This window comes from Chelmon rostratus, chromosome 15 (assembly GCF_017976325.1).
Source record: "Chelmon rostratus isolate fCheRos1 chromosome 15, fCheRos1.pri, whole genome shotgun sequence".
NCBI classification, from domain to species: domain Eukaryota; kingdom Metazoa; phylum Chordata; class Actinopteri; order Chaetodontiformes; family Chaetodontidae; genus Chelmon; species Chelmon rostratus.
This window is the reverse complement of record NC_055672.1, coordinates 7,503,242-7,519,596: the sequence shown is the minus strand read 5'-3', so window position 1 is coordinate 7,519,596 and position 16,355 is coordinate 7,503,242. Positions and strand designations below refer to the sequence as shown.

Here is a 16,355-nt window from a genome sequence, read left to right as displayed (position 1 = left end):
CTGCACTGCCACGTTTCTACAGTAACCCAGAACGGACAAACTAAACACTGGCTCCAGAGAGCGCCGACTGCATTTTTCGGGGCCGCCATAGGTACTCCTACATGCTGAGGGCAAGACGAGGGGTATTCAGTTGTTGTAATTTACAAGATCACCACTAGATGCCACTAAATCCTCCAAACTGGTCCTTTGAATGTTTAAATGTTGAAACTAGAGCCAACAACCAGTTAGCTTAGCTTAATATAAAGACTAAAAACAATGGGAAACAGCTAACCAGCCTCTGTCCTACAAGCATCCCTACGGTTAACTAATGAAGGTTAGTTAAGTCAAGTTAAGGTTTGGGGATTGGGGATTGTGTGTATATTTCTACATTTCTTGGATTAAATTAGTGTGGAATTTAAACCCAAAAAAGCACACAGTTCGCATCCTTGCGTCCTGACGTGTTAGGATGCTCAGACTTTTTTGCTGTTTTCTGAGATCAGACTACTTCAGAGGCCCTAACACCAAGCTACATTTTACCTGGATCAATAAGTCGTCACCATCGTTTTGAGATCCTGCCAATCACGCTCAAGTCATCCAAAACGCTCACTCAGACTGGTGGTTTCATTACACATCTGCCAGGTCACTCACACCTGACCTCTCAGCTGTTCTAGATTTGAGTTCATTTTCTTCTTCAGTTTTCTCATTTTCCTCTCTGTGATACAGTGACAGACGTTGAGGGAGCCCCTGCCTCGCCCAGCTAACAGTCAGCGTGTGCTCAGTGACAGAGCAGATGAAATGAAAAGCACTTGATTGTCTGGAGGTGTTTTTCCGCAGTGCCTGTTCGAGAGCCTGCACAGCACAGTCTTCAAAAGCAGGTCAAAACGTGCCATGAACGTTGAGGTGGTTTTATTTATACACAGCTCATGGCTACTTCCTGCTTGGTAAAGACAACAGTATGGCCGGAAGGTTGGCATATGGAAAGACAGACTTCAGCGAAGGACTGAGGAGCACTATGAAACTGAAACCAATGCTAAACAGTTTGAGATTTGGACCATTCGCCCAATATTTCTGTTGCTATACCCTTCAAGCTTTTTATATGCCCTTTACAGTGAAAACAACAGCAGATTTACCACTTAAAACTCTTTCTGAAACAATGAGTCCTTAATTTCAGACAAAAGCTAGTTTCTAGTTTGCAGCCAATGACTGATTCTGTGGACTAGAGAGGACAATATAACTCTAAACTAGCATTTTTTGGCAGCTGTAGCTAGCATTAGCTGACAGTACAGTTGACTGAAAACACAACCTTTGTAATTTCTATCTTATTTCAGCTAATTCACGTTACAATGAGAACCCTGTAGAGCACATGCACATGACAGCTTAGATACATACATATTTCCAAGGCAAGAGTTAGCATCTTCACCCGATTCATATAGACGACATGGATTTAAGGATTAGCATTGTACAATGGACTGTTTGCCCCTTTGTTTCTGTTGCGATGCCATTTTTTTTTTTTTGTAAGTCTACAGTGAAAACGGTGGCAGAATTACCACTTCAAATTCTTTCTGAAACAATGACAAAAATAGAAAACAAAAGCAAGCGACTGATTCTGGACTAGCATTGTTCTTCTTGCACAGTAGAGATAGTTAGCCGGTGTGCTAACGGGCATTTTTACAAATAAAAATGTTAAAACTGTGTTTGGATGCTTACTGTGGAAAACTGCCAAGTAACACAGAGGTTAAACTTACTGTTGTTGTACTTTGTGCTTTCAAAGATGTATGTTGTGCTAGTTAGCCTCGTTCCTTTGCTTGGCGACTGCTGTAGGTTTCAAGCCAGTTAGCTGGGCATGCTAACACTTATGTTAGAGCAGCTAAACACATTTAATCCATTCCTTACACTCACAGCTATTTGTGATTTGAGGGCTTTTTTGAGTTTTTGCTCCGCGACTACAGGCTTGTTCAGGGACAGTCGAAATACAAGCATCCAACATTACTGTAGAACAGAGGATGCTGGAATGTCAGAAATTCGGGATGGCGGATTTGTTGAGGTGGAGGGGGGTTTAGGATGTCCCTGCTATTTGGGAGCACTAATCATCTCAGTAATTAAGCCGAGTGGGAACACGTGCATGGCATGAATAATTCACAGGCAGCTCCAGGGCCATTCTGCATGCTTCATTTTCTCTCTGTGGCCGAGTGAACTAGCCAATCTGTCACAGGAAAGCGAGGATGTCAGAGAAGCGTCAGAGCCAATTTGGATTAGAGCCCCCACTAGTAAGTGGGAAGTGTAAGGAAAGGAGGAGGTAGGTGTAATGTCACTGCTAAGCCCTTGCAGCCGCAGCAAAGCAAAACTATTCCTCTTCAAGCTAATTAAAAAAACACATATTCACAAAATGTTCCATCAGTTCCACAGCAAAGATAGATTCCGAGTTCCCGTAACCTACTTTCAAAAAGCTGCGTTACCTCTTAAAAAGAGAACTTTTTAAGTGCCCTGTTCTTCCTCAGAGCTTCAGGGTTAAGTACTTTCTCTGCAGTTCTTTAAACAGTCTCTTTAGCCTAATTTAATCTTGTGTGTGGTTACACAGTGTAAATAGACGCAAATTGAGGGTAAGGTCAACTTCTGGTGGCAGAAAACACCAAACAAATAAAAAGACACACTTCCACTAAAGGCCGATGATGAAAGAAAGTGAAAATTAATCTAATTTTGCACAGCTTGATTACTGATTGTGTTTCGCCCTGCAGTATCAGTAACCAGAGACTCTAACATGAAAGGTTGCAGTTGTTTACACGCAGCGCCGCAGCCCTCAGAGAATACGGTTTGAAATATTAAGCAGGCGACTTGATGATATTTACTGTCTTGGGAGACGTTCTGTTGTTAAAAATTAAGCTCTTACATCTTCCAACATGGTGGAAGAGTTAAGATTTGGCCAGATTGTGATACTCCTCTGTGTTTAACAAGATCCCATATGAAACCATCTTCCACGCGCAGAAACTAAGTGGCTGGTGCATTATTCATCGCTTATATCTGCCGACATCAATAATGCAGAACAAGTCGTTAACTAGCCACACAAAAAAAAGCAATGAAACTCAGATACTAATAATGAGGGCTTTTTGAAAGTTGCCATAGTTTCTTCATGAGAGAAACACAGTCCTTATTTGACAGACACATGGGACAGCACAGCAGGAAATGGGGCAGAAGTGATCTATTCTAGTCAGCCCTGGATTTATATGGCGAGGCCGGCGTCTACAGAAGAAGATCAAGTCGGCTACCTGCTGATCTAGTTTGTATTCGGACGATGGTCAAAGAAGCCAAGAAAAGCACTTATCAAATACAGAGATACTGGGTCTGGGTCAGGTCATACAGTCAGGCCTCACATTTGTTGATAACTTGCTTCTTTCACATTTGGTGGGTACTGGAGCAATACCTGTTAGGTAAAAAGGAGATTTTTGGGGTATTCTGAAAACAGCAATGTTTCACATCCAGCCTGGGACCTTTCTTACGTATCATTCCCAATCTCTCTCTCTCCTAATTTCCTGTCTAGTAAAGGCATAAAATTCACCCAAAAACTAATTTTAAGAAGTATGTTTCTGCTACTTGGATTCGTTTGAGCTTTACACCTTGGCACCAAATTTTAAATTCCTCAGAACCTCATCTTCTTTTTCTACCATGCTTTTACACAACCTCAACAGGATATAAATCAATTTGTTGATGTCCATCCTCAGAAGAGTGAAATCCTTTGTGATATTAGCAGTTTTGGCCATAAGATTCCCAGGTCAGATTTGAGGCCAGCAGCTTTCACACAAATGTATGTTGAGCAGTTGTAGAAACAGTGGATTAGCTCAACGTCTAAAAGGCCTGATGCACCACTACAGGTGTTTTCCATTACCGTGGTGGAGGCTGTTTTATTTCCCAACTTTCCTTGGTTCAAAGAAAGTCCTACGAATTGAAGGATAAAGAACTAAATAAGAACTAATAAGAACTAAATAAAGGAGTTGTGACATCTCCAAAGAGCTAATAATGATAAAAAGAAGCTGTCTTGTCTGAGAAGTGGAACAAAACTAACTGTCCATAGCGACGTCCATAAAGTGCAGCTTGTTCATGCCCACTCAGTCCAGAGAAGAGGCCCAATCAGAAAACCCAAGTGAAAACACCTGTGTGGAAGGACTGCAGGTGTGTGTGACGAGGCAGTTTAAGCCATGGGTTAAATTAAGGTTTATATCAATAGTAGTATATATTAATAGTAGCACATGTATGCACCTGTGGTGAAGCTCATCACAGGTTAAATCAGAGGGAATGCATTATCAATAACTATCATTCAGAAGAGATGTCAGACATGACCAATCAAACCAGCTGACAAGTGTATGACAAGTGCGTTAGTTTAAGAAGTTAATGGTCAAGGTGGACATCTTAATGGTCATTATTTGCTTTTGTAACAAACAAACACTTTTTAATACGTCTGTCAGCCAATCAGAAGCAGGAGCTTTCTGTTGCCATGGCGTATCAGGTTACATTCTTTCATTGTCCACCTAACAAGTTGACTTGTCTTAAAGGCAGCGACACTGAGAACTGGCTGAGGATAACCACATCAGCTCCTCTTCAAAGTCTGTAAAATTATGATGATCAATGACGAAGATGATGCTCATGCTGATGATAATTACGGTGATGATGATGATGAAAGCAGGGTCACTGCGGGATGTAACCTATCCTGATCATCTGCTGCACAGATTTCAGGTTGAGCTCACTTCCTTATGCAACTGGTGTCCTCATTTAATGTGGACTGACCGTGTTCGGGCAGCCAGATGTAACGAAGCATGATAAATTATTCTGTTTTGAAACGTAGCAAAGCCTCCTGAAAATGTGACAACTTGCTTTGGTTTGGTCTCATTTATGTACGTAAAAAGGAAAAGAAAGAAAGTTCTTTCTTTCCCAGTTGGGCCACAAAGGAGTTTTAAGGCATTTATCTCTCTCCAGTTCCACGCCTGGAGCAAGTTGAAATATTCATATTCCCACCCAGGAAAGTTATGTAAAAATATGTCAAAACAAAAATACCTTCAGTGCATGAGCGAGTGTTTTCTGTGTGGACCCAAGATGCACACTGGACATGAAATATTCTGCTAAGTATCTTGTCAAACTTCGCTCGTTTACCCCTGAGATGAGAAATTCAGCCTCGCTCTGCCTCTCTTTCCTGCTCAGCTCCGTCTCACTTCCTCTCTTCGGGCATTCTGGGTCATTCTGGCGCTCTCATTTTCCTCTTCTTTATCTCCCTTGTTCATTAACATTTACACAGCTAATCTCTTTACATGGCAGCTCGAGGGGTAAATATCACCGCCCGTAATGGAGCAGCATCAAACTAAACGGCTTTGAGACATCTAAGCCCCCCCGCTGTGAGATGTCATTCTCTATAGACCTCAGTCCCGCCTTTGTCCTCCGTCTCATCCCCATATCAATGAATCACAGTCTGCCATCATGAACAATCGAGCAACCGTGTCTTTTATCTGCACAGAATCACTTATAGCTAAGATGACGTACTTAAAGATTTAGACCACGTTATCGCCGCTGGGCCACTTTTGACACGTCATAACAAATGTGCAGCTCAGGGGGGTGCAGGAGGACACTCAGGACTGTGAAGAAAAAGCACTGAACACAAGAGCAGCAGAGCAATATGGCCCATATAGTCAAACTGAGAATGACCAATGACATTAAACTAGACTTTCATCCCACAGAGCAGGCAGAAAAGTCCAGGATCTGCCTATTGTTCATACTGTACTTGACCACCACAAGTCTGCATCATATAATCTGTTGAAAGATCATGTTTTAAGGAATGTTAAAGCAGCATAAATTTAGTTTGTTGGCCCCTTGGAAACAGCAGAACAAGTTGCAAAGTTCACATTGACATTTTATCACCAGCTGGCTATTAGCATTCTTCTGGTGTATTAGTCTCACCAGTTTCCAAGGTAAATATCAGGGTTTTTTGCTGCTAAATGCTCTGCTATGTTCACTAGTGGACTGTCTGCTGTGCAGGTAGGGTACAGTCGGTTTATCAGAGCTGTCTTACTGACTGGCTGATGAGCGCAAACCAAAACAATGAGCTGAAAGATGGTGAAACGGTCCGTACGGCTGAAGGAGCTGCAGAGTTGGGTAAAAATTCTGTGTTCTTCATGACAAGCTACCCCTTTCACATCACACATTTGATCCATGCGTAACCCTCTTTTCTTGGTTTGTAGTGTTCTCTGTTTTGTCTGGTGTGTTAGTAATAAGTAGCTCCAGTTTCTCTTTAAATGTCATCTTTAGAGCTGCAACAATTAGCCGATCAAAACAAAATTAACCCTCACCTATTTTGTTAATTATTTAATTGTTTCAAGCAAAAATGTCAAACATTTATTATGTCAGCTTCTTAAATGCAAGGATTTGCTGCCTTTTTTTGACATTTATGATAGTAAATGATGAGTCTTTGGGTTTTGGACTGTTGGCAGGACAAAAGAAGCTATTTGAAGTCACTTTCAGCATTTATCAAACTTTTTTGAGATTTAATGGACTGAAAAAAATCAATACCTTAATCGAATACGAAAATAATCATATTGCGCTCCTAGTTCCTGTAGTCTTCTTTAATGGACAGTATACACCCAATTTAACTCTCTTGGAGTTCACAAAACTTCCACCAATCTACTGCTGCACGTTACCCTCCTTCTGTTACATTCAATAACTGTCCCTCCTATACAAAGGCAGGTAGGAACTAATATTAATTCCTAGGCAAGGGGACATGAATAGCAACATAACTGTCACACATGTAAATATATAATTAAAGTAATAGTGAGTTCTATAAATGATAATGAAATAATTATTGCATTTTATCATAATAAACTTAATTCTGAGTCAAAACTAATGTTGCAGAATTACTCCTACTATAATATATCTAATTTACTCGAGCATACTTACTACTTAATAAGCAACATACAGTAAATTACTGAATGTAAATAATTTAAAACTAAGGTTACAGCTGAACTGTACCTCTGGATATTTGTGTTGCTAATGAATTGTACCAGTTTCTGTGAGAAAGAAGGCGGATACACGTTTGTTCACACTGAAAGTCACCATGCAGTTATTTATCTGTATGGGACAGTTTCATGCTGGTCTTTGTCTGGATGTCCCGAGTGTTGAGCAGGACACACAGCAGGACCAACTGTGGGTACAATGGATCCAGACTGACAGTCAGCCTCATTACTAATAGCAGGCTGGAGAAAAAGCAGGAAAGGACGGGGAACCCGCCGCCTCTGTCTGACTGTGCAAGGCTCTTCCTTTGCTCCCGCTGAGCTCAGGCAGAGCCGCAGGTAGCTCATCCAGAAACAAATCAAGTGCCGCCGACAACATCGGCCTCAATATCGAGAAAAGGCTTTCACCGTTTGTCCCGGTACCTGCTCTGTCTGTCCTCATTAGCCTGCTTTTTTGGGGCATCTTGGGTGAGAGCTTGCAGAGCATCCGTCTGTGTTAGCTTTGCATCAATGTGTGCAGGCCGTCTGTTTATGTCAGGAGGCTCAGGATCAAACACGCGGTAACATTAAAGGGTCGCACATGTGCAAACAAGAAGTAAAGAATTCCTTAAATCACCTGCGAATGCCTCAAATTACTCGCTTTTTTTTGCTCACATGCAGAGCTCAAAGGGAAATTTTTAGGGTCGTCTGGGTTAACAGATCTGCTGCCTCTGATTTATCTTTCATCCCGTGGCAAGGGGGCAAATTACAAATTTTCTACAGCAATCTGCTGCTTGTTTTCTGCACACCCACGCATCTTCTTGTACTTAAGCTTCTATGTGATTAATCACCTTTAATTGCCACTAAACACACAGAGGCGACAGAGCTTGACCTAGATTGCATGAAGTCTCCTGTGTGACCCCTTATGACATCCGTGAAGAACTGAGGACCACTCACTATGTAGAGATTCAACACTCTAGTGCCTTTACTCTTTTTAATGTGATTTACAGAGATTAACACAGACATCCTGTCACCACATAAAACCTTATGACACAAATCTGAAGAGGCAGACGAGAGGGGGGACGAGTCACACTGTGTACAGCTTAGATTTCCACTCGTCTTTAGCGACTGAAATTGACTTTGGAGACATGAAATTGATTACCATCGCGGCTTGGACACGGTCACGCAGTCCAAAAGGAGGGGTCAGAGATAAAATGTGGCGGTTTTTATTGCCTGTAATACCAGCAGAGAGGTTGAGAAGGAGCAGGAAAAGCAGGAGTAATGATCTGCAGCATTCAGCATTCATTTTAGCACACACGCAGACACACATGTACTGTCGAGGAAGGAGGGGAAAGGCTGTAAAGCATCTGGGAAGGATTCCTCGTGGGGTCCGGTATCTTAGAGACCTCTGCTGCTCTGAGCAACATCAAGAGGGATTTGGTTGCCATGGCGGCAGGTGGTTCAACTCTCTCTCTATAAAGAGAGAAATGTTTCACAAAGACAGAGACAGCACAGTTTGTCCCGGCTTACCAAGACGACGGCAATGATGATGATGATGATGATGATGATGGTGCAGATTAAAAACCTTTAGGAAAATCCCAGTTGGAAGACAGGAGAGATCTTATTAAATGATACAAGCGAGCACATTTTCAGTTCTGAAATGTAAATGCTGCAGGTGTGGATTTAAGATTTGATAAGAAACAAAATTCAAGTTTTTTAGTGTTGTACTTCCTGCTGCAACATTAGACGGTGATGCTGAGAGATGCAGCAGCCCGCAAAAGCACACAGATCAAACAGCCAAACAGCTTTGATCACTTTGAGTATGAAGGGAAAGACAAGCTGTTTATGTGTGTTTTTGAGCACTGGATGGTTTTACTGCACTAATCATTATTTCGATGTATTAAATTGATTATTTACTATGTGTAACGAAAGGTGTCCCTCATAGTGACAAACCCAGAGTGGTTTAGTGTCTTTCAGCTCATTGTTTTTGTTTCATGGGCCACAACTTTCTCATCTCATCAACTTCCAACAGCATCGGAAAGCAGTTTTCAGCAAAAAAGCTTAAAAAATACACTGTAAACTACCTTCCCAGCACCAAACAACAGACAGACAAAGTTAGCAACCAGTTGATGAACATAACAGAAGTGACATATTGGACATGTTGGGCCAATACGTTCGAAAATGTCCAGACTATTAGGGGAAATTTGTATTCATGTTGTTGCAGTGACTCTTTAATCCTTATAATCTAATTATTTCTTGAGTGAAAATGTAATGGTTTGCTGCTTTTCCCTGTTGTTCTGCATTATAAACTGAAAATGTTTGGTTTTGGACTGTTGAACAGATTCAACAAGCTGTTTGAAAATGGTCCTTCTTAAAAATTATGGTCTTTTTACTATTTTCTATTCATAATCAAATAAATGATAAAATTTCAATTTAACACTAACCTGTGAGAAAGTCTGTGGATTGACCAATCAGGTTTCAGAGGAATCTGTTGCCACCACTTATGGTGCATTCTTGAGTTTCTACACCATGCTACACATGCATTATGCATACGTACAAGTGACACATAAGAATGTACAGCATATCTGCAGGATATGGAATACGATCTCATTTTTTCCCTGATGAATTATGTGAGAAACACCCCAAAGCGCTGAAAGATGCCCACCCTCAGCACTGCCAGCTCCGAGTTCTCAGCCATCTGTTACAGCTACTGCAGGCAGCAGCTTCAGATAACAGGTCAGAAATAAGCAGGTGCCATGAAAGAGGCCAAAAGCAGGGCGACAGGCTGTACGCTGGCACCAATGTCCCAGGTACCAATGACTGGTTTCGAAAAATGCTCCTTTAGCTCTTTTTTTCCCCTTTCGTATCCAAGAAAGATGAAGCAGGAGAGGTTGGCAACTGTTCGAGTGATGGCAATTTGATGTGAGTGAAATGATCAACCCCCTCTGATTTTTTCCATCAACTTTACAGTTGCCTCGTGCATCTGAGGTGAGACACTATCTCACCACCATCAGAGGAGATGATTGGACTGGAGGTCTGTTAAATGGCTGTTCTAGAGGCATTCAAGACCAATTCTGACTGTAAATAACAAGGAGAGCTTATCTACACCTGTAAGGAGGACATGATATGTGTGTGTGTGTGTGTGTAAAGACACAATATATTTGGTTTTCTTATGGAAACCCAGAGCCACCATCACTACACATCACTCTCCCTGTGTGTGCATGTGTGTATGTGTGTGTGGGTGGGTGGGTGAGTATTGAAAAGCATCTATATCTAGCTCTCCATCCTCCCTCGCCACTGGAAGCTGAGAGTGAGGAGGTGAGGGTTACTGCTGCAGAGGCGTAGATAAACTCAGCTCTGCAGCCTTCTGGAGCGCGGTGCCTCCCTGCCCACCACAACTCCACGTCCAAAATAGCCTCTCAGGCCAACATCTGTTCTGGCTCTTATTAAAGCTTAGCTCCAATATGAGCCGAGCCTAATGATCTCTGGGTGCGGAACATATATAGAGAGTGAAGGAATCTGCTGTATGGAAGCTGAGGAGACAAATGGTCAAGAGCTGAAATCACTGTTCTTCATTTGAAGGAAAAGTGCAGATATGATAGAGGCAGTTTCCTGTTGATAAGGGAGGCCTGCTCCTGGCTGTCCACTCGTGAACAGAATTTCAAATAGATCTTAGCCCTCGACTTTGCGCACCAAAAGACAGCACAGTCCCCGGGTGGGAGACGTGCGCATTTCTCCTCTTTGGCTGTATCTGACTGGATTGTGCGCTGGAGCTGTGCCAGAGAGCAAAATTCACCCACTTACTATATGGCGCACTGTAAAGGATTCATTAAAATCCGCTGTGACAGAGCGAACATTCCCACAGCTCTGCGTATCTACTGGATGCTAAACGGAGCTGACAAGATAGCGCAAATCATTTTCAAGGCAGACTTGTTGCTCAGCTCAGAGGGTGATGAATCATTGCGAATAAAGGCGACGCACACATACAGAGAAAAGACGCACTGGTGAACAGCAAACACACATTTTGCACCTTGAGATTTTTTCTTTTTTTACGCACGTACCTTGTGCAGTTTCCACATTGCGCCCAAAGCTTTGACTTCGTGCGTGCCGTGTTTCCCTTCTTCCAAACACTGATAGCACACAGGCGTCTTACACTGTACACAGTACATGCTTAGATTCTCCAGTTCGTGCTCTGTGCAAGTGGAGATTTTGCGGGGACTCGCGCGGCGACTTATCCGCCCCTGCGCTGGCGGCACCAGGCGGTGCTTGGCGAGGGGACCGCGGGGAGGATGGCACCGCAGGCGGCACGGGTCACAGTAGAAGACGTCGCACTGCTCGCACATCACGGTGGCCTCCTTCGGACTCTTCTCGCAGAGCTGACACTTGAGAGCGGCCGCTTTGCTCTGCTGATACCTGTCTACAACCCCCTCCAGCACCCGGTTCTTAGGGAATCCGCGGAGCCCCCGGTCGTCCAGGATGAGGCTGCGGTGACACTGTGGGCAGGTGATGCAGGAGTTGCGGGGGATCGGGGGTAAGGAGCCGGGCTGCGGTAGCAGGTGCTGTTGCGGAGGAGGCTGGGGGACAGTCGGGGGGAAAACTCGCACCCCGTTCGGTGATTTTTGGCAAGGGGTGGTCGGAGCGCTGACGAAGCCCCCATATGAACCATATCCACTGTCCGCCTCACTGTACAAACTCATTTTATCCAAATCCAAGTAATCATAGTCGGAGACGCCGGATCCGGAGGCTCGGCTGCTCTGAGGGGACTCGGCGTCGGGGGTCTGCACAAGGATATTCCGAGCACAAGCCAGGCAAATGTTGTGGGAGCACGGCAGTATGATGGGCTCCCGGTAAAAAGAGCCGCAAACTGGGCATTTTAACTCTTCCTCCATTTCATCCATGGCTGCTTGTGTGAGGTGGGAGATTCCTCTGCGGAAGGCAAACACAAACAGGACAAGTCACAGCTAAGTGTCGGCCGATCAGTCTGCTGCTCTGTTTGCGCGCAAGCGGAGCTCCGAGCGCGTCCTGCCGCGACTACTGCAAGAGCAACCTTGACCAGAGGAAAGGCATCAGATCTGTGGAGGCAGACTGACAGACACGGCGCACTCTTCACCAATGGGCAAACAGCATCAGCTCAGCCCGGGCTGCTATTGGACAATCAGTGGATTCCAAACAACCATTGGACAAATCAGCTGTCAGTGTGGAGAGGGCTCCTTAATGAGCTTTAGAGCGAGATACAACAACAGATAGGTTTCTGTAGACATTCAACAACTAATACCAACCTAATTGTTCAGTGGATTGTAAGGGAAACAATGCCAGACTACCCTTTTAATACCGCATAAGTTAATATTAATTAATACCATGATTATACAGACACAACATTAAATCATCTGTAGATTTTTCTATATGATTCAGTCACAAAAACCAAAGAAAATAGCGTACATTGTTTTGGAAAATGCTTTTTTAAGCCGATTAGTCTAGCGCTGGAAAACAGTACTATTCAGAGTGAGCTATTTACTGAATAAAGAGCAGCATTACCACAATAAATATGTTCAATTACAAGCCATGAATTATCAGCAGAAATGTGTCAAATGTAAAATTAGGATTTACATTATTATATATGATATTGTATTACATATTGGGTTATTACTACTGATGCATTTCAGTGTTGTAGTTGCATTTTTAGCTTCTTTGTACTGCTATGTAGTCTAAATTATTCGCACATGAGATCGTTTTATCATCAGCAAAGTAAGTGTAGGGCTGCAAATAATGACATTCTTTATTAGCATTTTACAGTATTGATTAGTTTTTGTCTATGAAATGTCAAAAAATAATGAGAAATGTCCATCAGAAGCTCAAAGCCCAGGGTGACATCTTTCAATTGCTTGTTTTGTCAAACCAACAGTCGAAAACTAACATGTAGTCATTTATAACAAAGAAAAATAGCAAATTTTCATACTTGAGAAGCTGCTATGGTGAATGTTTTTACATATTTGGCTTGATAAATTATTAAAAGATTGTCATAACTGTTGATATAATTGATCAATTGACTAATTGTTTCACCATTATACAGCAACTAAATAAATGAAGTGGCATAAAAAGTACAATATCTCCCCAATGTAGAGGAGTAGAATTGCATCAGTAAAGTAGCATTAAAAGGAAATAAAACTGTGAAGCTGCTGGACAGTGTAAACTTGCACGATTTGGGTTGTTTGATTGTTGGAAAAGCTTCTGTTCTCAGCTGCTGACGGAGCAAAGATCACTCCTAGAGGAGATTGAGAACATGGAAACCTCGTGAGATAAGATAAAGCAGCAGCTCTCCACTGCACTCAAAAGACACTTTTCCTTCAGTATCCTGAGCGGTTCTCCATTTCTGTGGCCAAATACCTCAGTCGTCTCTGAGACATCCATGGCAACGTGAGCTCCCACTTTTAGTTCTTCGGTGAGGCTGTTGATAGGGAAATTAACCGCAATAATCCCATTTTACGGATTCTCAGACCCACAGAGGGCAACGTGAGGCCACTCAGTGTGATTACATTTGCATATTTTGTAAAGCAGTTTGAATGGGAAGAGCATTAACATGGACGTCTTTGTCTAATAAAGATGATCAGTCTGGCATTCAGTAATGTGTCCGGTGCTTTAGAACGTAGGCGGGATGATAAACATGTCAAAGTGTAAATGTCAGCAATCCCATTGAGATCAGTAATAATGTTGATTGGAAGGTTCAGTTCAAAAAATCAAAAGACAACATGGATTTATAGCTGGCAACACAGTCAATAAGTATACATTTATATTAATTTATAAAATGATCCTCATGTAAACATTCACATTTCCACTGTTCATAGTGTCTCATAATTCTTTAAGATTTGGGAAAATATACAACAAATGGCAAGTTTATCCATGCTAATATTTCCCCGGATTTAACCAAATACAATGTTGATTCAAGCCAAATGTTTGCAACAAGACCATCAGCTATTTTTGGATGCGTGCTTGCTGACGCCTCCAGCATGATGACATTGTTCTCTGTGTAATCTCCTCAGTTTGGGGCCACACTGCATCTTCCTGTTTGCTGCCTTCAAGTGGCCAATCCTTCTGAATCTATTTCATCTCTTTTCTTTTTGTGTCAGCGCCAGCTCTCTCCTGCTGCCAGGACACACACGCCAGGCAGCTCCGAGAGAAAATCTTCACAGATTTCTTTCTACTTTTCTGTGAGCGCATCCCAGAATGCTCCCAAGTCTGTGATTAAGTTTCCGTTTGTCGGTGACCTCATGTGAAGTGACACAGATGAGGCATCGTGAGGACAAATGTAAATAGCTGCAGATTAGGCGGCGTGCGACAAGGCAACAGTATCGGCAAACACACAAGAAGTCGAATTAAAGAAAAGTGACATTTTAACTGACATTAACTGACTATACCTGAGTATAGGTATATAGTATAGTAGCTAAATTTGTTTTTATATACATGTAAACATAAAAAAGACTGTTGCTAAGCCTGTCAAATACATGATGCAGCTTGTAATAAAAATGGTGGCAGGCTTACCAAAGGAAATTCATAATTTTTTGAACAACCATCTTTGATTTCAGACAGATATACAAAAACAGGCTTTTCACGTAGGTCAAGATCGATTTTGCCAATTGAAATGACAGCTCGCAAATTTTATCAGCTTTAGCAAGATTGCTAATTACGCTAAATGAAAACCCCGGAAAGCGAGTCTTATATATGCACTCATGCTAAAAGATTGAGGCTAAAGCTACAACGTTAGCATCCTCACCGGTTCATGATCTATGTAGGCCGACTGAAGCAAGTAAACAGCTCATGCATTTTAATGTAAAGCTAGTTAGTGCTATAAGTACAATAGGAGAAGAATAAGACTTATTTAATTCTAACATACCCTGTTGAGCTGCTAGCTAGCTTGCCTACTTTATTGCTTGTATTATTCAAATGCTATGATTGTTAATGTTCCATGAGAAAAGGCTCTTCGGATGTGGCCTAACTGATGTTTGGCAGATCAGTGCTCAGGTAATGTTGCCTGGAGTGTCCCCATAGCCAATAAACAAAACAGAGCTGCTAGCGTGCGCTACTCCATGTCAGTAGCATTCAAAACAGTGAATGTGCTAGTCCTGAATGGAATTTTTTTTGTTTTTTTTGTTTTTTTACATAAACTAACAAAATTTGTAAAAAAAAAATGTATTTATTGATGTGCTAACTGTATGAAGTAAGCTAATTAGCTGAACATGCTAATGATTGTAGTTGATGCTAGAGCAGGTAAACACTGTCGCCATATTGACAGCACCTGACTTCGCCAAGATCACGGCTAATCTAATAATGGGCAAAGAGGTGGAGCGTGGGTGGAGCTGAGGCCTGTTTGCTGAAACCTGGCGGCTAGCTGTCACTCAAAGCCGTAACAGCTAGCCATCGCCCCTAGCCATCACCACCCCCACCCCCGTACAATTGTCATGACCAAGTAAATTAGCTACAGAGACCAAATATTTTTTGTACTAGGCTGTAAACATGTTTATTTCTGCTGTAAAATTAGACATTTTAATATGGGGGTCTATGGGGATTGACTCGCTTTTGGAGCAAGCCTCAAGTCTTGCTAAGTTGCTAAGTTAGTCAGTTGCCTACTATGTGTCAGTGAAGAACTCTGTCCCCCCTTAACAGAAAGTCTAACTTTAAACTTTCTGATTAATGCAACAGTTCATCACAACACCTTCAATACCTAGATCTCTTTTACATGAGAGAAACAAGCTTCATTGTTCGTTAAAGCAGTGTTCAACCCAGAGTTCGGTTTTCTTGCTTGCAGCTCACATAATTTATTGGAGTCTGCAACTCCATCGATAAGGGAAAAAATCTCCTTTGTGTGTTGAGCTGAGTCTAACTCTTCTCAACATATACTCTTTCTGCAGCCCCAGAGGCATCAAGTCGTCTGCGTAAAGAAGTACACAAACCACAGGAGCTTAACGGTACACAGCTCAGGCTGGATAGGAATCTCTATGGGATGAAGTGGTGATATTGTCAGGATATGAATAGAAGCGGCTGTTTTTGTTACTGAACGCTGGCTTCAGAAAAGTTGTGGTTTTACAACTCTTTAAAGGATGAAGTTGCTGTAATTTTGGAGAGTGGATGGTTTTACTGGGTCCAAATTACGCTGTAAAGCAAACTGACGTTCTAAACAAGCTTTGAAGTTTCTTTTGTTTTTATTTAGTTAAAGATAAAGGAGTAGAATTGAAATTACTTTATAGCAAATGACTGTCAGCAAGCACCTGAATGGATGCTAATTAATAATGTTGCAGAAAAGATTTTTATGTCCAATGTTATTCTCACTTACAGAGATTGTGGGTATAAATGAACAAGTCCTTCAAATTCAATGAGGAAATACGTTGTTTGTCCATACTCTCTCCAACGATACATGGAAGC

The 16,355-nt window shown here is 42.1% G+C and overlaps 1 protein-coding gene across 7 annotated transcripts in view; it reads right to left on the bottom strand.

The window, feature by feature from the left end:
- trim9 (tripartite motif containing 9) overlaps positions 1–11,839 on the bottom strand; it is a 43,265-nt gene extending 31,426 nt beyond the window's left edge. For all 7 annotated transcript variants that reach the window (XM_041953751.1, XM_041953750.1, XM_041953753.1 and 4 more), the window contains exon 1: positions 11,003–11,839. In XM_041953751.1, the coding sequence (XP_041809685.1) occupies positions 11,003–11,839 (837 nt within the window). The remainder of the gene's footprint in view (positions 1–11,002) is intronic.
- Positions 11,840–16,355: the final 4,516 nt, after the last annotated feature.